General features: G+C 37.7%; 5 protein-coding genes across 6 annotated transcripts; 3 read left to right on the top strand and 2 right to left on the bottom strand.

Annotated features, from left to right (window-relative positions):
• On the bottom strand, positions 3–1,505 carry LOC109128383 (pentatricopeptide repeat-containing protein At4g11690-like; the record flags this gene model as incomplete). The annotated part of the gene is made up of 1 exon (XM_019234596.1): positions 3–1,505. A coding segment is annotated over exon 1 (1,428 nt), but the record flags the coding sequence as incomplete, so codon positions are not given.
• LOC104737168 (E3 ubiquitin-protein ligase At4g11680-like) lies at positions 1,635–3,789 on the top strand. The gene is made up of 5 exons (XM_010457281.2): positions 1,635–2,323; positions 2,704–2,826; positions 2,917–3,049; positions 3,199–3,339; positions 3,429–3,789. The coding sequence occupies exons 1-5, from the start codon at positions 1,707–1,709 to the stop codon at positions 3,591–3,593; spliced, it is 1,179 nt and encodes a 392-aa protein (XP_010455583.1). The 5' UTR covers positions 1,635–1,706; the 3' UTR covers positions 3,594–3,789.
• LOC104738386 (uncharacterized protein At1g43920, Chloroplastic-like) lies at positions 4,254–4,788 on the top strand. Its single transcript, XM_010458568.1, has 2 exons — positions 4,254–4,427; positions 4,501–4,788. The coding sequence occupies exons 1-2, from the start codon at positions 4,254–4,256 to the stop codon at positions 4,786–4,788; spliced, it is 462 nt and encodes a 153-aa protein (XP_010456870.1).
• LOC104737166 lies at positions 6,404–15,421 on the top strand. 2 transcript variants are annotated; one of them, XM_010457277.1, is made up of 26 exons: positions 6,404–6,741; positions 6,959–7,023; positions 7,392–7,647; positions 7,764–7,830; positions 7,955–8,102; positions 8,317–8,484; positions 8,875–8,973; positions 9,085–9,294; positions 9,383–9,484; positions 9,933–10,163; positions 10,411–10,488; positions 10,909–10,995; positions 11,105–11,290; positions 11,378–11,533; positions 11,668–11,760; positions 12,102–12,173; positions 12,429–12,546; positions 12,885–13,057; positions 13,158–13,242; positions 13,346–13,480; positions 13,905–14,011; positions 14,089–14,166; positions 14,258–14,353; positions 14,573–14,668; positions 14,769–14,943; positions 15,126–15,421. In XM_010457277.1, the coding sequence occupies exons 1-26, from the start codon at positions 6,567–6,569 to the stop codon at positions 15,278–15,280; spliced, it is 3,411 nt and encodes a 1,136-aa protein (XP_010455579.1). In that variant the 5' UTR covers positions 6,404–6,566; the 3' UTR covers positions 15,281–15,421. The 2 variants fall into 2 exon arrangements, with proteins under 2 accessions (XP_010455579.1, XP_010455581.1); XM_010457279.1 differs by lacking the exons at positions 6,404–6,741; positions 6,959–7,023 and having other exon boundaries at positions 7,559–7,647; positions 7,753–7,830.
• LOC104737167 (heat stress transcription factor B-2b-like) lies at positions 15,447–17,297 on the bottom strand. Its single transcript, XM_010457280.2, has 2 exons — positions 16,325–17,297; positions 15,447–16,237 (listed from the first exon to the last, which is right to left on the bottom strand). Exons 1-2 carry the CDS (start codon positions 16,676–16,678, stop codon positions 15,464–15,466), a joined length of 1,128 nt encoding a protein of 375 aa, XP_010455582.1. The 5' UTR covers positions 16,679–17,297; the 3' UTR covers positions 15,447–15,463.

The raw sequence follows: 21,710 nt of genomic DNA, 5'->3' as shown, positions 1-21,710 counted from the left end.
GGTTCTAACTTCTTCTCAACCATCGACTTAAAAAGCCTCGATGCTTCATTCATTTGACCTTTAATGCAAAACCCATGAATCAATACGCTATAGGTATGAACATCCGGAACTAATCCTAGTTCCTCCATTGATGATCGAAGCTGAATAGCTTTCTCCATGTTGTCTGAACGAGCAAATGTGTCGATAAGAATTGTGTATGTTACTTTCGACGGCTTAATCCCTCTTTCTTCCATCTCCTTAACAATCTTAGCTGCTCCTGAAGTATCTCCTTTCTTACAGAACCCGGAAACTAGAATGTTATACGTGACCAGAGACAGAGACAAACCCCTTGACTTCAAATCTCTGCATAAACTCAACGCCTTCCCCAATTTCCCCACACCACAAAACCCATCAATCAAAGTGTTATAAGTAATCAGATTCGGGTTGATTCCATCACTCTTCATTTGATCCATAACCTTATCTGCCTCACTAGCCTTCATCTCTCTACACAACCCACCAATCAAAGTATTATAAGTAACAATGTTACACGAAACCCCTCTCTCACGAATTTCGTCGAACACTTTAAACGCATCTTTCGTTCTTCCGTCTTTACAAAGCTGATTCATCACACAGTTATAAGTATAAAGATTAGGTAAAACTCCATCTCCCTGCATCTTCTCATACATCTCAAACCCTTGTTTCTTAACCCCGTTTTTGAATAACCCATGAATCAAAACCGTGTAAGTACGCTCATTAGGCACTAATCCAAGTTCCCCCATTTCAAAAAACAAATCTTTCGCCTTGTCAATCTCACCTTTCTTGCAACACCCATCAATCAAAGTAGTGTAGATAACAACGTTTGGAGAAAACCCAAACTCTCTCAATTCAACCAAAAGATCAAAACTTTTCTCAATCTCACCAGCTTCACAACAACCTTTGATCACAATCCCAAAACTATACACATCCAAATCAACTTTGCTTTTGCTCTCGTTGAAGAAACACCACCATTGATTAAAAGAAGAAGACGACCCAACAACAAAAGTTAAGAGATTGTTGAAGCAATTCGATCTAGGAACAAAACCCTTATCGACCATCTCGTTGAAGTAAGAGATCGATGAATCTAGCGATTGAGATTGAACATATGTGTTGATGATTACTTCGTAGAGCCGAAACTTGGTTTTAGACGTTTCTGATTCATTCAAATAGTGTAACAGAGAGGACGAAGTGAAGAACTGGGAGTGGATTTTTCCGGAGATGACTTGAAGAAGAAGTGATTGAGCGTGTGAGAATAAGTTCCCAGAGAGAAGGAGGCGAACAAGGATTGAGATTGATTCGTGAGTGTGTTGAAATCCATGAAAACTCGGAGAGTTTAACAGAGAGTAAGATCTTAATGGAGGAACCTTGATTAGGTTCGCTAATAGAATGAGACTTTTCTGAGCTTTCTCCGCCATAGTTGATACTGCGTTTGAGATACAATTATAGATATCAAAACTGACCCGAACCAAAATCGAACCGGAAAATTTAAATTATCCGACATTAAACCATCAATAACCAAAACATCAAACCCGAGTGAACCGGTTTGAGTGAACCGAAACATCTCCCAATTTTTTTTTCTCACGTTATCGTTTCATCTCTCTTATTACCTTTCTGGAAAAACCTGTACGTCCAAATTATCTCCTTCGTATGGCATTAACTGATCGAAATTGAGAAAACGAGAAAGCTTCACAATGTCAACGACGACGACGAACACCACAGAATCGGATTCATCATCTACTCGCGTCGGCAGATCAAATTCAGACGGAATCATCGACACGACACCGTTTCTTCCTCCTACCACCGTATCAAGAACCATAAGCGTAGATGAAGAACCCAATCCGATTCACCGATCCGCTAGACGACAAGGTCTAAGAGAAGCAGCGAGGTTCCTACGTCACGCTGGTAGCCGGAGGATGATGCGTGAGCCGTCGATGCTCGTTAGAGAAACCGCGGCTGAGCAATTGGAAGAGAGGCAAAGCGATTGGGCGTATTCTAAGCCTGTGGTGTTTCTCGACATTTTGTGGAATCTAGCTTTTGTTGCGATCGGTGTCGCTGTTCTGATTCTTAGCCGTGACGAGAGGCCTAATGTGCCGTTGAGAGTTTGGGTTGTTGGTTATGGGTTTCAGTGTGGTTTACATATGGCTTGTGTTTGTGTTGAGTATAGGCGGAGGAGACGGCGGCGTGGGAGAGGTTTGCGTCACCGATCTTCTTCGTCTTCTTCTTCGGAAGATGATGGTCTTGGGTTTACGAATCCGTCGCAGCAGTATGTTTCGTTGGCTCAATTGGAGGATAGAGGAAGTACTACTAGGTATTGATTTTTTTTGTTTAACAGTTTTGGATTAGATTTGTGCTTTGCTTGATCTGGAATCAGTGTTTATAATTTCGAATTGGGAGAAGCTAAAGATGAGATTTGTTCTCTGTATATATACATTTTAAATTGTGGAATCTAAGTTTTTTTTATAGGTTAATGTTAGTTGATGCTGTATTGTATATGTGAATCCATGTAACTTTTTCGTGTGACCTTTTTCATACTGGACAAGAACATACATGGTTGCAATTGATCTTGTTTGCAGAGTCTTCGTTTAGGCTATTTTGATGATTCTTTATAATTTGTCTGAGTTTCATATCTCTGAAATTTTCGTTTGGTTCTGTATGGTTCTTGGTGATCTACAACGTTGATGGTCTCAGTAATCCTGCAAAGCATCTAGAATCAGCCAACACAATGTTCTCATTCTTCTGGTGGATAATTGGATTCTACTGGGTTTCAGCAGGAGGTCAAACACTATCTGGTGACTCTCCTCAGCTCTATTGGTATGCTTCTTACATTTTAGAGTCTCTATTGAAGTTGTATCTTTGTGGGAGTTATTTAAACAGCTTGTACTTTTGGTGGTTTACTTGCAGGCTTTGTATCATTTTTCTCGGGTTCGATGTGTTCTTTGTTGTGTTCTGTGTTGCGCTGGCTTGTGTTATTGGACTTGCTGTTTGCTGCTGTCTTCCATGTATAATTGCAATTCTTTATGCTGTTGCGGACCAGGTAAGCTCTCTTCTACTAGACTACTTGGAATTCCCGTAGCAAATTGTTAAAGTTTAGAACATGTTCTTTCATCTACATAGAATTAGTAAATCCGACTTCAGCTCCTGATCTGCATTTAAAATCGTGTGATGCAAATTTGTGCAAAACAGGAGGGAGCATCGAAGAAAGACATAGAGCAAATGCCGAAATTCAGATTTAGAAAGAGTAGCAGCGATGAAAAGCTCTCAGGAATAATGACAGAATGTGGAATGGATTCACCTATTGAACGCTCGCTTTCTCCAGAAGACGCGGTACACTCCCATTTCCACACTCTTATGCAATAGTACATTTTTAAAGTGTGTAGACTGATAATAACACATGGCTTTTTATGATTCTGAAGGAATGCTGCATTTGTCTATGTGAATATGAAGATGGAGTCGAGCTAAGAGAACTCCCATGTAACCATCACTTTCATTGCACTTGCATCGATAAATGGCTTCATATTAACTCACGTTGTCCGCTCTGCAAGTTTAACATCTTGAAGAACGCAAACGAAGAAGTCTAGTAAAATATTTTTGTGGTTCTAGATCAACCCGAACTATCCCCAGACCAGAAAGTTGCAGATATATGTAAACTCTGGTTCCGTGTTTTAGTGTTGTGTTTAGAAAATCTCCTCCTGTGATTTTTAGTATAGTGCCTTGTGGGAAATGAGAATTAATCCTTGCATTATTGCACTGTACCTAACTGAGCTTTGTGTTTCTCCTCGTTTATTAAATCAAAAGATAAAATTATATGCAAAAATAAAAATTTAGAACGATCGGGACCGTCAACTTCACAATCTAACGGCGTGTTTCTCCACGTCATTCAGTGGTAAGTTATCAAACGACGTCGTTAGTTTTGTATTAAATAGGGAAAAATGTGGAAAAAATGTCGAACTTTCAAATTTGGGATGAAAAAAACCTGAACTTTCAAGATGTCATTTTAATCCCTAAGTTTGGGTTGACCCTTTCATTAAATATCAAATTTGTGTTGACCTGGCCAATTTAGACATGGTGTTAATCACCGTTAAAAATCCGAAAATGGAGTTAACTATCCGTTAACGGTCTCCGTTTATCCCAAAACGACGACGTTTCTTCTAGTGAAGAAACTTAAAACCCCCAAATCGATTTCTAGGGTTCCTAAACCCCCAAATTGACATCTTAATCGAATCAAGTTCTCTAGTCCAATGAGTTCCAGCTCTGTCACATCCGGTGTCGTCGGTGAACGTGGTGTGACGTCGAAGTGTGTATGTGGTCTAGGTGTTACTATCTTCACTTCTAAGACGCAAGAGAATCCGGGACGACCTTTCTTCCATTGTGTCAGCAAAAGAGATGTGAATTCGTGGACAACCAAGAAAGATGTAAGTATGTAAACTTGTTCTTCGTTTTGTTCCCCAATTCAAGTTAATAATGTGCTATTTGTATGTGCATTAGAATCACTTGTTTAAGTGGGTCGAGGATGCCGTTTTTGAAGAAGTTGAAGATGCTCTGCCAAGAGTAGGCATCATGGCAAATGAGATTAGCAAAGTGAAATCTGAGGCAAATGAATTAAAGGCTATGATCCAAGCTTTGAAGGATGAAGAAATGATTAGCAAAATGGAACTTCACAAATGTCAAGTGTGTTTCAAATTGTGCTTTGTGTGGCTATGTGTTATGACCATTATGTTGGTTTATGTGATGTATGGTCAAAGAAAAGAGAAGAATCGTTTGTTTGTGTTGTAATCGCTATGGAAGTGGTGAATGAAATAGACAATATTTCATATTCAGAACAAGTCTTGTTTGGTAATTTTAGGATTCCTTCTCCACCTTTCTCTATACAACCAAGCAATTGTTCCTTGCTTCAACATCTTCGAGTACCCTGATCTCACACAAGCATGTTCTTCATCGTATATTTTAACTTGCATCTTATGCTTTTTCTTATCATACGAACAGTAGCACTTCCATGGACATTTGACAGTAGTGGCAGAACACTTCGCACCAATCTTCAAACTTTGTGACCTATAAAGCTTGATGTCGTATCTCGTTTTCAAAGAATACCTCAACAAAGCTATCTTGAATTCTTCTGGGCCATTGAATGTTTTCCCCAATCTCAAGAGTTCTTCAGGATCTTCAGCTTCAGGACAATCACCATTTTCATCACAATCGTCTTCATCATCACTGTGTGATAGAAGATCTGGAATCCTCTCATCATCCCAAATCTCATCTCCACTATCTGCATCATCTCCATCTGCCTCGTCTCTCGCAGCTGCTCCAAATTCAGCTTCAAAGTCTTCACAATTTTCTTCCTCGACTCCTGCATCTTCTTCACCTACCTCAGCATTTTCTCTCCCATTTCCTTCCCAATTGTTTTCTTCTACACCTATATTTCTACCCAATTACCTTCCACACCTACTACTGGTTCTACAACTACAATGGCCAGTTGGTCAGATTGATGAACTTCTTCTACGTTCTCGTCTCCATTTACCTCGTCTGCATAACCAATCTCATCACAATCTTCATCGCCAGCCACCGTACAATCATCCCCACTAACAGCCTCACGATCTTCTTCACCCTTCTTCCTTTTTCGATACTTCTTTTTCTGTTTCGGTTGACCAATCTCAGTCACTCCTTCGGCTGGGTTTGAAACAGGCTCACTCTCAGCTGGGTTGCGAACCGTTGCATCCGGAGTCTCCATCGTCTCCATTGCCTCCTCAGTCTCCGCAGTCTCCATCGTCTCCATTGCATCCATTGTCTCCGCCGAACTCAGTCTCATTGACCAACGAGTTGGAAGCTTCCGTCCTCCTCCACGGGTTCTTGACATCGCAATTGGGGTTAACGAACCCTAAAAACCGATTAAGATGTCAATTTGGGGGTTTACAAACCCTAAAATCGATTTCAGGGTTTTAAGTTTCTTCGTTAGAAGAAACGACTTCGTTTTGGGATAAAGGGAAACCGTTAACGGATAATTAACTCCGTTTTCGGGTTTTTAACGGTGATTAACACCATAACTAAATTGGCCAGATCAACACAAGTTTGCTATTTAATGAAAGGGTCAACCCAAACTTAGGGATTCAAATGATATCTTGAAAGTTCAGGTTTTTTTTGTCCCAAATTTGAAAATTCGACATTTTTTCGACATTTTTTCCATATTAAATATATGTTGTCGTTACAAATTTGAGTATTTCAGAAAATTAAAGACTTACCAAAAAAAAAAAAACAAAAGTCAGATTGTCAGAAACTCAGAATATGAAAAGAATCATGGTAAGTAAGGTTATTTTGGTCTTTTAACCGGTAAGGTTATTTTGGTCTTTTAACCGATCACTCAGAGCTTTTTCCGCGCTTCCCCCAAAAACCCAGAGCTCCCCCACCCTTCTTCCATGGAGAGGGGACAACAACAAAAGTACACAAGCTGAAGAAAGCCCTCTCTGCAGCTCTCTTCCTCTTCGAATTGAAGATTTACGGTTTAGGTCACCGGCGATTTCTTTTTTTTTTTTCTTCCCTGACTCAAACGGGAGGCGAATATGAATTCTCTGTTGCAGCGTTACCGGAACGATCGCCGCAAGCTCCTGGAGTTTCTTATGTCTTCGGGTTTGGTAACGGAGCTTCGTTCCCCTTCTGGTTCTTCCGCTTCTTCTCTTTCCCCGGATGATTTGGATTCTCTCAGCGCCGATTATATCTTGGATTGCGTGAAATCCGGTGAGTTTTTACACTCAGAAAAGAAATAATCTCTCCTTAGTTTAGTCAGTATCTGTCTCTGAGTTGCAGAAGGGTTTGATGGAGTTATCAGATTTTTTTTTTTTTCCCGATTGTTTTTAGTCCGATTTGTTATTTTTGTGGAGGATAAAGAGAGTTCTAACGCAGTTAGGGTATATAAGATGACTCTGTGATCTAACTATCTGAAACACGAACGCAGGTGGTGTAGTTGATGTATCCAAGGGCACGAAGAAATACAATTTTGAGTCCTCATACCCTGTAACAGTAAGTAAACGTTTCTACAAATGATCTGTGTTTGTTGGTGTCTTTTAAATGCAACCATTGAGCTAAGAGAATTTTGCATTTTAAATGGAATCTGTGTATGATAATTTTAAGTGATGCAATGTTAACTATTCTTGATTGTTTTATTGCTTTCTCGATGGTAAGTATAGTTTTAGTAAACACTTCAAGTTGTATGATGTACAAGAAAATGTATTATTGGTGTGAAGTAGAGCTGTGACGATTGGAAGTTAAAATTTTGCATTACATCCTCCTTGCTATTCATGTGCTTAAGCTGGTGATGTAAAATACTAATGTCTTTGGTTATAGTAATCCCCGAAGATGATTAGTTTTTTGATGATTTGAATTTGCAGATACACTCCGAGTCTAGAGATTCTTTTTTTCTTGTATCAAGTCCAGATATAGCAGGGTCACCTCCTCACCGTATGCCTCCTCCTCCAGTTAACATGGAGACAACCAGTAACATTGGCCCAGAGATGTCATGCCACATTGATTCTTCTATTACTCCTTCGTCTAGAGACAATTATATATTTAAAGAGGAAACACCTGACATCAAACCCTTAAAACCTATCAAAATCATTCCTCTTGGCTTGCCACCCTTGAGAACAGGTATTAAGTTAGGGAAATTTCTTTTGAGTTTTTATGTCCTTGTGTCTTTGAGAATCTTGATTATTTTGGTTGATTATTTTTCGAGTGAACTGATACATATGTTAGGGATTTTGAAGGGTTATCGGATGATGATTTACGTGAAGCAGCATATGAATTAATGATTGCTTCTATGTTGCTTTCAAGGTACTCACTCTCTTTTCTCCTTCAGACATGTCTATTCTGTGTTGGCTTTGATACAGTCTTGCAATTTCTTTTCTGGATAGATCTGTGTGGTGCCTTTGACATTCTTACGTGTTTTTACAAACAGTGTTGAGGCGTATCCTACTCAGAGAAGAAAGATAGAAAAAAGTTCAAGACTATTGTCAAGTTTGAAAAGAAAGGATAAACCACATTTACAGCCTCAGATCTCAAATACACACTCAGAGGTCATCAACATGATCCGTGTCCAGATGCAGGCAAGCTTCAAAATCATTAGTCTTGGTTTACCCTAAGAAACCTATCTAACATAAAAGGAGAAGAGAGAGGTCTCCTGTTTATACTATTAGCTAGCATTTTGTTTAAACAAAAACAATTAGCAGTTCTATATTTCAAGTTAACTTTATTTGCATCACTTGTGTTGAATCTTGCTGTGCAGCATATATTCAATTCCTGACTGTTTCTGCTTTATAGATTTCATCAAAGATGGATACATGCATACGGAGGAATCTTGTACAGTTGGCTACATTAAGGACAGGTGAACAAATTGATCTTCCACAGTTAGCATTGGGGCTTTTGGTTGGAATATTCAAATCAGATTTTCCTAATGAAAAACTCTACATGAAGTGGAAGACTAGACAGGTGATAATGAACTACAGTACTGTTTTTTCTTGTCGTCCTTATGCAGCTCTTTGAACAATTTCTTGGATATCATGGTTTAATGTAGATTATGATAGTATCGCATAAGTTTGGATGAGAAAATGATAGGATGATTGGCACGTAAGCATATATTTTGTACCACAGCTTAAGTTATAACGTAACCTACTATAATTACGCACATGCAGCTTTCGTGATTTCGGTTTGGCTTGCAAATTTTGTTTACCTCTGCAGCATCCTGCTGCCCCGAGGGCATTTACTTAAACACGTAGACATGTATATTCAAAATATGTAAAAGGCAACACAAATATTCTCGGCTTTATTGTTACAGACTTACAGCCATTGAATTAAGTGCCTTTTTCCATGTCAATGTAGGCTAACCTATTAGAAGAAGTCCTCTGTTTCTCACGTAATCTGGAGAAAAATGAACGAGCAACTATGAGAAAATGCCTTGCAACAATTAGAGAGTCAAAGGTGCGGATTATATTTGTGATCTGGATACTTCGTAGCAGCAATTTCTCATCTAGTGATATGACTTAACGGACTTCTCTTTCTTGAATCTAAAACTATTTTTGGCTGGCACAGGAATGGGATGTTGTAGTGTCTGCTTCGCTACGTATTGAGGTTCTATCGTCTATAAGGCAGGTGGCTTCAAAGTTGTCATCACTACCAGGACGATGTGGTATTGAAGAAGAAACTTATTACTGGACTGCTATCTACCATTTGAACATTAGACTCTATGAGAAATTATTGTTTGGTGTATTTGATACTCTTGATGAGGGTCAAGTCATAGAGGTAGGTTTTCTTAGTCCTTGTTTTTCTTTTCATTTGTGTTATGCATGCATAATTTTTCCCTGACGGCATATATATATTACTGTATTAGGATGCCTCATCATTGCTTTTCCATATGAAATCAATTTGGTCGACATTGGGCATAACTGAGAATTTACATAATGCAATATATGGATGGGTTCTTTTTCAACAGGTACGTCTTATCACTTATTTCTCAGAAATATGCTTTATCTAACTGATCACTATGCGTACAAATCTGGCATGTTAGAGCTCTTATGTACCATTAAGTACAAATAACATATCACCATTAAAGTCGGTCTGTTTCGGGTTTAAATTCGAAGGTATAATACTCAAGCACATTCGCGTGCACACACACACATCACACATCTGTATTATGTATAGAATCAATATAACAATCTTGTTTAGGGAAGCTAAAATTAAGGAAACCTAAATTTACAGTTGGATAAACCAGAACTTAAGCTCTACCCCTGGTTGCTATTACTAGTTTTGATACAATACCAGGTTGAGTTTTCTGATATGTTGTTTGATCCTCACTGCACCGATGCATGTATGTTTGCATATATAATTGATCACATACAAGAGTTTAAGGTAGCCATCACATGTGCTCCTTTCCTGGGAAGTTTGTGTGCACAGGTGAACCATCTCTTCTAAGGAGCGCAATTCAGGAGTTGCATAAAGTTACTTACGCTGAAAGTGGCAACCCGAAGGAAAATCTTTATTTAAGTCATCTAGTATGTTCAAGGCAAACCAGTGGAACTGACATACACTTAGGTCTCATGAAGGCTATTTTCACTTCAGTTAGTGCTTGGTGTGATGATAAACTTCAGGACTACCATCTACACTTTGGTAAGGTCAGTTCTCGATCTATGATAACGACCTTATAATTTACATAAGTTTGCAAATTCTTTTCAATTTTTCTGGGCAAAACTATTCCTTTGTTTTTTCCTCGTAGTGAAGATAATTGGATTTTGCTACTCCCTAAACTGCTCAAGCAAAAAAATTTTTCATCTCTGTTCTCGAATCTGTTTTTGCAACTCCATCAGGACATAATAAGCAGCATGTCTTTAATTAATTTGTTGGTCGTCTATGTCTCCCCAGAAACCTCGTGATTTTGGAATGCTTGTCAGCTTGGCATCAACTGTTGGACTTCCTCCATCTGACTATACCAGAACTGAGGTTGGCGTTTCTGATCATCACTATACTATTATTTTCCACTTAATAACAAACTTTTCTTTTGCCTTTCCTGTTTAAATCTATATATTGTATATATATGTTGACTTATGAATGAATATTCAGTTAGAGTTAACATTCTTGACAAACGCTGCATGTCAAAATTTTCCTTGAGTCCCATACTAGCACTTTCATACTAGCTTTTTTCATTTTGATGTTGACATTTTCGCAACTATAATGTTCAATTCTGCAGTACAACTATGTTTCTGGCATGTTACGTTTTATGTATAAAGTGTTTGGCTGTTATAAGAAGGTTCCTAGTTGGATATAAAAAAGGAACTCCATATATATTATCTAGTGTGGGCTTGTGATAAGGAGGAATACTTGCGTGATTGTCGTTGATAGATATCGGTTTTTCTTTTGCAGCTTATCAAGCTAGATACCTTGAGTGATGATGTTAGTGATAAGATACAATCCTATGTTCAGAACTCTACCAAAGGTGCATGCGCGAGGGTGAGTTTGTCTTTAATTACTTGCCTAGCTATACTTTATAAGGCACTTATTTAATCGCTCTGTCATGTGATGTAAAGATATACTTAAATCCTATTTTTAATCCTCCTAGGCGGCACATTTTGCTTACGTGAAATCTCATGGTGAGCGTACACATGCTCTAGCTCTACTTGCAAATGAACTGAGCGTCATCGCAAAAGCAGAGATCAATGAGTTTGTCCCAGTTTTCTCCAAATGGTTACCCGAATGTATGATGATCTCGGCCATGCTGCTACATCGTTTTTTTGGAGAAAGACTGGTTTGTCCCTAACCATTTTCAGTGCATAAGAGAAAAAATGAGTCGATGGTATCTATATTTACGATTGATCTTGTTTAACTGGAGCAGACGCCTTTTCTCGAAGGAGTTTCATCCATCTCTGGTGATGTTAGAAAAGTAGTCCCTGCTGCTCATATGTTACAGGAAGAGTTAACTCAACTGTACAACTGCCATAGCAGATCCAAGTTGCGCAAACCTTACCTCCACAAGTTGAAGAGTTATGAGGTCATTGAATATATTAGTTTTTATATGAATTGGATTTCAGAACATTCATATTATTTCTCAGTTTTATGGTTTACTAACTCAGTTTAACATGTCAAATAACTCATATAAGAGATTATCCATTTGTCTATGTGCAGATAGAAAAGGTTATCAGACCAGTAATGCTGGACTGGCTTATCTCTCAACATGATCATATCTTACAATGGACTAGGCGAGCTTTTGAAATTGAGGTTATATATTCTTGGCAAAAAAGATTTTACATGTTGATTGCTGTTGACAGTAGATAGACATTAAACTTGGGCCATATGGGGATCTTATTTCGACGGATCACTATAAATTTCATCTGGTCAGTATTGAGGAAAAAAAATTTGAAAAACAAAAGTTGCAACATACATAGTTTCAGGTCATAATATAGACTGACTAAAGAAGGATCCCTGAAGTCAGAAAGATATAACATATACAGACCTCCTTTCACTTTTCATTAACAAACAAAACCAAAGTATGATTGGGGAAACCTTATTGTCCAACAGATGGATAAAGAATTTTAATCTTAAGGTTTTTCCATGAGCAGGAGTGGGAGCCTCTATCAGTTCAGCAAAGACATGCTGCATCAATCGTGGAAATATTCAGGATCATTGAAGAGGTATACGTATCTTCATACTTTCATGATATCATGGTTCTGAATACTCTGCAAACTGTAGGAGCTTAACATCATCAGACAAATAAAACGAGTTCAGTATGCTAAAACATGTTTCTTTGCTTTGGGTTACCTCTAGATTTACGTGTTGGTTTTGTCTAAGTTCTTTCTTTGTTTCTAGTATGATTCTTCCATCTTTACTTATTAGTGTTGCACAAAATTTATTTGCCGTCTTACTATCTCATTTCACTTACTCTGCAGACTGTCTCTCAGCTGTTTGGTTTGCATCTACCTGTTGATATTACACATCTTCAAGCTCTTCTCTCATTAATTTACCATAGCTTGGATACATATCTTCAGAGAATTTTTGATCAACTAGGTATTGACCAACTCTACATCTTTTTAACAGTTGTTACTGAGTCGTGTTCTTACTTTACATGATTTATGTAAAATTATTTTCTCTTATGCAAATACCCGGAGACACATGCTTGAGCAGAGGCTTATATGTGTCTGGTAGATAATATACAGCATACAGGTTTTATTGTTGTGTTTTCTCTGTATGGGACCTATGAGATTAACATTTTAGTATACAGATAATCTCTTGTCTAATTCCAGAGGTGAAATGAAAACATTTTGAATACTTGTTTTAAATTAAGCTGACTTTTCAGAAGCATACTGCCATACTGTGATATATTAACCATAAGCCTCTATCTGCAGTTGACAAGAAGTTTCTGTATCCGTCAGCACCCCCTTTAACTCGATTCACAGACAATGTAATGCCAGTAATGAAGAGGAAGTCTCTTGAGTTTAGTGAGCCAGATAATAAAATAGTTAAGAAATTAGATGAACTGACAATACCGAAACTCTGCATAATATTGAATACACTCTGTGTAAGTGTGTTCTTCCAAGCTAAACTTCTATATATTCTTATGAAAATTAAACACTAACTTCAGTTTTCTTATTCTTTTCCATTCTGCGTTCATGGATCAGTATATTCAGAAACAAATCAGTGCAACAGAAGATGGCATAAGGAAATCATTGACACTTGTTGGAGCCTCTCTTGACAAGAGATCAAGTACGCTCATGCACTTGGGTTTATACGCTTTTCTCTTCATTTTTGGTGGTTATCTAGTAGTTAAATGTGCATTAGTGGATTTATTTGCGTGATTTTGATTCAGAAATCGAGACTACTGAAGATGAAGTGGAGAATTCATTGACGCATAGTGAAGCTGTTGATGAACTCTTTGCTACCACCTATGACAGCCTCAGGGATACCAATGCCAATTGCATAACCAAAACCCGTGACCTAATTGGTAAGCTAATACAAAGTCTCGTGCTCATCTGCAGAACTTAAGATTTTAGATAAGCTGACAAGTCTGTCCAAACTTGAACCATTTTCGATATGTCTGATTGCATAACCTATTTATCTACAAGATGGATTAGCAGTTTTGTACTAGTTAAAAAAAAAAAAAAAGCAGTTATGTACTATCTGCAGATGTACATAAGATGCATTAGCAAATTTTCTGTCGCCATTTGAGATACTCTTGAATAAGCCAGACATATTATTCATGTTTCAGTTCGTTTTGCAATTGCACGTATTACTCTTTTATAGGCTGGCCCCTCATGGATGAGTGAGAAACTGAGAATGTTGGATTGATTGTTACTAGTTTTGTGTTATCGAAGAGAAAGAACTTGGGTTTAGATCTGTTTTCTGTATCTATTGTTGCTCTTTGACAGGGGCAAGAGCTATATTCTGGGATCTGAGAGACATGTTCTTAGTACAGTTGTACAATGGCACAGTCGAAGACGCCCGCTTGGAAAGAATACTCCCTCACGTTGATTCTGTAAACAAAATAATCTCTTTCTCTAGTTCAGCCCTTTCTACTAAGCATGAACTTACACTAAGAAATGCAATGCACAGGTCCTTGATAATGTGTGCGGTTTGAGTTATGAGGACTCACGGGATATGGTGGTTTTAAGCATTTGCCGATCCGCTTTGGTAACAATTTGTTTCCTTTTCCATATTTAAACAAGTTATCTAACTTCAGCCTATTTTATGCTCACCGAAATTATATGCTTCTCTCACATAGGAAGCTTATGTTCGAGTACTACTTGATGGAGGGCCAACCCGTGCATTTTCGGATTCAGACATTACCTTGATGGAAGAAGATCTCAGTATTTTGAAAGTACGTAACTTAAATTCATATTTTCAAATTCTGTACTATTATGCTGGAGTTAGATTATCCCAATCAAAACTTCCGAGTTATCATCTTGTTATGCTATCTTCATCCAGTTCGTTTCAGATAAGGACCTTTTAAAAAAGCGAGAAATTTGGTTTTAATATTTTGATTTTGGTTCTGCAATTTTCCCTTTGAGATCAACCGGGCCTTGATTTGTGTTCGTAGGAGTTCTTCATTGCCGATGGAGAGGGTCTTCCTCGTTCATTAGTTGAGCAAGAAGTAAAACAGGCGAAAGAGATCCTCGACTTGTACTCTCTGGAGGTTAATATATTTGCTCACATGCGAGTTGCAAAGTTAGTTTCCTTCCATAGAAAATCTGAGATACTAACGTTTTTCGGGTTATGTCCGTTTTATGTGGCAGAGCGATATGCTAATTCAGATGCTAATGACTGCGAGCGAGCTCATCAACATGGGAGTGAGTTCAGAGCAGCGGCGCCTGGAGGATGCACAAACTATCGTTAGAGTTCTATGCCACAAGAAAGACCGTAATGCCTCCAAGTTCCTGAAGCGTCAGTACGAGCTCCCTATGTCATCAGGTAATAACCACATACACACCACTAGAGGACTTGAACTATCTTTTTAATAAGAAATAGAAAATTCCATTTGGATTATTACAAGTCAGAGAGCTACAATTGTTTTGAACTAAAAAAAACGTAATGATTCTGTATCAACATTGCCATAACTCTAAAAGAACCATTGATTCTGCTATTTGTTGCAGAATATGAAGATGTTACATCAAATCTGCCTGCTTTATCTGAAATCGTGAGAAGCACATCTACCCGCTGGAGCACAACAAGCCAGAATAGTTTCAGTTCCATCAAGAAGAAGATTCAGGAGGCAACATCTGAAATTAGGAACAACTCAGGATGGTAGAATCTGTGTGTTTAGGTACACCTTTGTACCCCCAACTTAATGAACCTCTCTTCTCAGAGCCCTTGTTTTTATGACGGAACATCGTCCCATTTTCCTCTGGGGGCAACTTAATGGTTTACCTTTTTCAATGGGATCAGTTAATTTCCTGGAAATACAACAAAACCTGTGACCTAAAAAGCGTTTTCATTTTCCGAGTTCAAGCCAAGGTCCATTATGGTTACTGGAGTTATTCTCCTCCATGGGCTCTGGCTTTACATCAGAACTTTCTTCTCCCTCTCGGGCAACTGCGTCTTGTCTATCGTCATCCTCTTCCTCTGCAGCACCCAACTCTTCCTCTCTTCTAGCTCGCTTAAACCCAATGGAAACCCCAAACAACCTCGGAGTCAAATCATCATCAAGCTTCAGATCACTCCCTGCATCTATTCTAGAAGCCATTGCCATCGCTTCTTCACTCATCCCTTGCTTCTCCGGTAAAAGATCCAATGGTTTCCCTTCTCGTAACAAATTCGCACAATCTGCTTGACCTGGTGTGAAATTTGCCATCAACGTATAGATATTTGCATACAAGCCTTTCAGCTTTGTCAACTCCTGACTCAACTGCATATTCTCTTTCCTCAACCGCTCGTTCTCCTCGACAAGCTCTGGTGCAGTAGTACAGCTTGTTGTCCTCTGCAGACCAACACCAACCACTCCTGTAGCAGCAGCTGCAGCCGCAGGCGAAGAATTAGACGATATCACCTGTTCTTCTCCAGAGTTGGACGGAGAAACAGCGTGAGCTACAACAGGAACCGCCGTAACAGCTGAAGCTGCAACTGCCGCCGCGGCCGCTGCAGCAGCGGCAGCCATAGCAGGCTGAGAGATTTTCCGCCGTTGAATATCCCGGAGCAGAATCTTCTCACCTCTCCTAAAACAGTCATTAGAAAACTCCCAACGATCCGGTACTACTTTTCGAAATCCCTAAAACCAAATATCAAATTCAAATAAGAATCACTACTACTACTAGAGATCGAGATTTCGGATGCAGACTTAAAGATTGAGACTCACGTAAGTGTTGAGCTGACGAACAAAACTTGAGAAATTATTGTGTTTGAAGTATTTGGGAAGAAGATCTCTAGCGAATTCAGCTGGTCGCCACACAATAAAACTGGTTCCATCATCGTTCCACGAAATCAATTCGTCGTAAACCGGATCATCAACAAGCTGATACGTTTTCGTCAAAAACGGAGTCGGGATTGACCTCTGCGAATCTCCTCCACCGCCTCCACCACCACCGCCACCACTACCACCACCGCCGGCACCACATCCACTACTTCCACCACTATTCCCAGCGCTACAACCACCTCCACCGCCGCCAACGCCGGCTACAGTCGGAGTTTCTCCGGTTTGTTCCCCTGGCATGAGTTTATAGATCCCCAAACACACACCTCAACTTTTTCAATACCCAAAAATTAAGATTAAAGAATGGAGAAAATGATGAAAATGAGCTAAAACCAAATCCAAAAACACACCAAAAAAAATGTTGTGTAAGCTTGATGAAACTTGGAATCATAAGATCCAAATACATGAAACTATAGACCGAGGAGAGAAAAGGAGACGTCTTTCACAAAACCCATTAGACCCAAAATCCAAAAAAAAAATAAACTTCTCTCTATTGACGCAATCTTTTTTTCTCCACCAACCAACAAATGAGATTGTCACAATCCAGACAGAACCCGTGATTAACACACACAACACACGATGATCACGAAGCTAGAGAGAGAGAGAGAGAGAGAGAGATTGTGAAGTTCTAGAATGTTCTGGGAGAAACGTATTGATAAGAAAGAGAGAGGAGAGAGATGAGGAGAGACAGATCGGAAGTTCCAGAAGACAACAACAACAACAACAACAACAACAATAGAAGAAAGAAAAAAAAGATATGGAAGGAAGAAGAAAAGGGTAGAATTGGAATTTTAGAAAGTTGGGACCACGAAGAAGGAAAGAGTATAGGAATGTGCGAGAAAGAGCGTATGTGGCTTTCCTTTACTTTTTCCAGAAGTTTCTTCTTTCTTCTTCTTCTTCTTTTGTTTTTTTATAGATGATATGTTTGTTTTTGATAACATTTTTGTAGTTAATGTGAGTGGAATAAAGTGCAAGGTAGACTCGAATTAAATTACTTGTCTGAGTTGACTCTTTTTTTAATGTTATGTTACATTAATAATAATTCCAATTTAGAGATTCGTTTATCCAATTTATTTTGTAGACTTGACTAATTTGTGTAAAGTGAGTATCTAGCATGTATTATTAGTGGTGCGTGAGAATTATACAGAAGAATTTAGTTCTAATGTTAGTACAGTAGTGTATCAATTATCTTCCTTTTTTTTTTTTTGAGCAAAAGTGTATCAATTATCATTATCCGGATTCAGATACATGTTTTCTTGGGAATAAAACAAAAGAAAATTCCATAAAACTCTTAAATAGTCAAAAGTTTGAATTGTATATTTTACATTTGATAAGATCTTGCGTAAAGAAGATAATACATGGATATAATATTTTTGGAAAACCAATAATATTTTAATTTTTTTTAATAGATATGTCATAATCTCATAAGTAATATTTTCATGTTAATTAATTACAAATGAGTTCAAAATTTAAAAATAAAACATAACTAAAGATAGATTACTATTTTCATCGAGTAATCACAGATTTATTCCTAAAACATCATTCATTTTTTCAAGATTTCTTGTGTCCATAAAAAATTGGGGAGCCATGCTGCAATCTTAGTTGTTAGATTTTGTTAGTTGTTTTTTTCTTTTTCTTTTTTGTTTGTTAAGTATAGTGAAGTTTGAAGGCATACATAGAATACATATAATTGAAGAGAATATTACAAAATTTGAGTACATTGATGAACGCCTAATATGTTCTTGTAGAGATGAACAACTAATATGTGAGGTATGAAGACTTTATAAACATTTTCAGTGCGTTTAATTGGCTAAAAGTGCCAAAAATCGATGAAAGCTACTCCAAAAAAGTGCAAACATAAAGAACACTAAACTATCATTCGTAACAAATTTATCCAATTACGGTTTAGTAATGATGACTCCGTGCATTTTTCTTTGTTGGAATGTAAAAACTTTGTATATAACTACTAACTAGATATTAATATGTGCTATAGAACGGTGATATGTTTTTGTAAGTACTGTTAATTAATAAATAAAAAAATTACGGTTTAAGTATCATATTTGGTAATATATTTTGTATATGTGTTTATTTTCAAGTTGGTTTGCTAATTTTAATTTATGGATTATCTGTTTCTAATATTATATTTTGATTGTTTTGTGGTATAATTTGAATATTAGTAGAAAATTTCTAATATTTAAAATATATATCTATTTTTCAATTCAAAAAAGTTGTTAGTTGAACCAAAAAAAATCGGACTAAATAAAAGTTTTAAATTTTGACACCTAACAATACAAGCTTCATGCTCATTAGGATTTGAAATAAATTTTAATCCTTTGAACGCACACTTTTTCTTCATTTATATATGTTTCTAAAAAATTTGACATCCACAAACATATACAGAAAAAAATCTCTATTTTTACTAATTATATGTATAGTTTGATAATTTAAAATAATTTGAAAATACGATCAAACAAATATGATACAAAAAGCATTATTTTAAGATCTTAAAATTTGATAATTGAAAATAAGTAATATTGTATAATTTGTGATTAAATCTCTTAGTTTTTTTAACTTTTCATTAGTAAACAATTTTTAGAAAATAAAACAGTCCAAGTGACTTCAGAAGCTGTAGAGGCGATAGCACGGTATTCAGCTTCTGTGGAAGAGCGAGAATTGTGGGTTGCCGTTTTGGAGACCAAAATACAATGTTAGTGTCCAACAAAACACATAAACCAGAAGTGGAGCAACGAGTATCCTTGCATCCAGCGTAGTCACTGTTGCTATAAGAGACAAGGTGTAGATGACTGTTGTAGTATAGGTGCAGTCCCATTTTGGAAGTCCCACGAAGATATCGAAGAATGCGTTGAGAAGAGCAAACTCAGACTCAGTGGAAGTGCATCCGTTGACATTGTAAAATTAACCGCAAATTGAATGTCGGGATGAGTAATGGTCAAGTATTGAAGCTTCCCAGCACGATTCCTGAAGTAAGAAGGCTTAGAGAATGGCTTAGTATCCTTGAAAACGTGATCAAGACGTAAAGGCAGCGGAGTGTGAACTGAATTGCAAGTTGCCATATTAGCATGGTGGAGAGTTTCTTCAGTGTATTTCTCTTGATAAATGAATAATTTGTGATGGTGAGTGATTGAATGCCCAAAAAATAATGGACATTCCCTAGATCTTTCATTGCAAAGCGAGAGTTAAGATCAACAATCAAAGATTTAAAGAGTATAGGATTTGAACTTGTCAGCAATAAGTTATCCACATACAGTAATAGGACCAACGTGTCATCATTCCGACGATAAGTGAAAAACGATGGATCAGCTTTAATGCATAAAACCTAAATTCCAAAAGATAATTACTGAATTTGTCGAACCACACCATGGAAACCTGTTTTAAACCTTAAAGGGCATTTCTCAACAAACAAACATAAGATGGTTTGTTTAGATCTTCAAATCCCAGAGGCTGGACCATATAAACATTTTCTTTTAAGTCACCATGAAGAAATGCATTATTGACATCCAACTGAGTGATATCCCAGCTCTTTGATGTGGTAGAAGAGAGGAAAATTCAAATTGTAGAAGTCCTCACAACAGGACTGTAGGTTATATTAAAATCCACACCGGGCTCTTGATTGAAGCCTTTGGCCACAAGACAAGCTTTCAACTTGTTGACAGTGCCATTAACATTTAGTTTGACAGTAAAAACCCGTCGACAACCCAATATATTCATCTTGGAAGTCGGAGGAATCAAATCCCAAGTATGATTTTCATATATTGAGTTGAGCTAATCTAACATAGTCTGCCTCCAACCAGGGTGATTCAACGCTTCTGCCACAGTTTTGGGAAGAGAGGGAATCGTTTTATTAGCAGCAAGGGCATATTGTGGGTTTGGTCTGTGAATACCATCTTTAGACCGTGTTGTCACCGGGTAGATATATTGGACTGGAGCGACAGTTTCAGGAGCTGAGGCTTAATCCCGAGAACCAAGTACTTTATCGGTCACAGTAGAATGATCCGCCGATGGTGAAGGAGAAGAAATCGGCTTGGCACTTGTAAATTGATCAGCACAACAAGGAGTATCCTGAGGAAATTCCACAACATATTCAAACTATGGGAGTCTTGATGAGAATTGGTGATGTGGGATGGAAGGGTAGGCAAGACATGAATCTGGAAAGAGGCATCAGCAGCTTGCCAAGAACCAAGGGTTCCGGTTTTGTGTTGTGTCACAATCCCATGTATCTTTCTGTGAAGGGGAAGCAAGTCTCATCAAAAATCACATGACGACTGATATAAACTCGTCTAGTAGGAGGATAAAGACACCTTTATATTGCGTGTGATACCCAAGAAAGACACACTGGAGTAATCTTGGTTCAAACGTATGTTGAGTAAAAAAGCACAGACATGGATAACACGCAAAGCCAAAAACACGGAGAAAAGAGTAATCAGGTTTGTTCTTAAGCAAGAGCTCATGTGGACTTTTCTAATTAAGAAATAGAGATGGTAGCAAGTTACTAATGAAGTTGGCCGGATAGAAGGCTTCTATCCTAAACTTTAATGGAGTTTTACTTTGAAATAACATAGACAAGACAAGCTCAATGAGATTTTTATGTTTCCGTCCAGCCTTCCCATTTTGCTCTGGTGTTGATGGACGAGAAAGCAAATGTTGAATCCCATGATTTTGCAGATTAGTTCTAAACCGAGTACTAATAAACTCACCACCACCATCACTTTGAAAAACCTTAATCTTCTTACCCAACTGATTCTCAATTTGCTTTCGAAAACCCATAATCACATCACATAAATCAGTTTTAGACTTGAGAGGAAACATCCATGAGTATGGAAAAAATTAATCCAAAATAACTGCATAATATTTGAAACCTTGAACAGATACAACTGGTGATGGACCCCATAGATCACAATGTAATCAATCAAGTGGTTCCTTAACAGAAGAACTAGAAGAATAAAAAGGAAGCTTATTGCTCTTTCCCATTTGGCAAAGTTCACAAACAGATGTAGTGCTGCTCTTATTAACAGTAATGGCCTTGCTGGATTGTAGAAGTTGAAGAATCTGAAAGTTCACATGTCCTAAACGTTGGTCCCACACCATATCATTGGCTGCAATCTGGCGATTTGAGTAAAAACCTGCAAATTCCACATTCTTCAACACAAAAAGCCCTTCATGACAGGTCCTTTTGTCACAACCTTCTGAGTTGGTAAATCAATAACATATACAAAATTAGCATCAAAGAAAATTCCACATGGATAGTCATCAC

Source organism: Camelina sativa, chromosome 13 (genome assembly GCF_000633955.1).
Source record: "Camelina sativa cultivar DH55 chromosome 13, Cs, whole genome shotgun sequence".
NCBI classification, from domain to species: domain Eukaryota; kingdom Viridiplantae; phylum Streptophyta; class Magnoliopsida; order Brassicales; family Brassicaceae; genus Camelina; species Camelina sativa.
The sequence above is the reverse complement of the archived record's forward strand: the minus strand, read 5'-3'. Positions and strand labels throughout refer to the sequence as shown.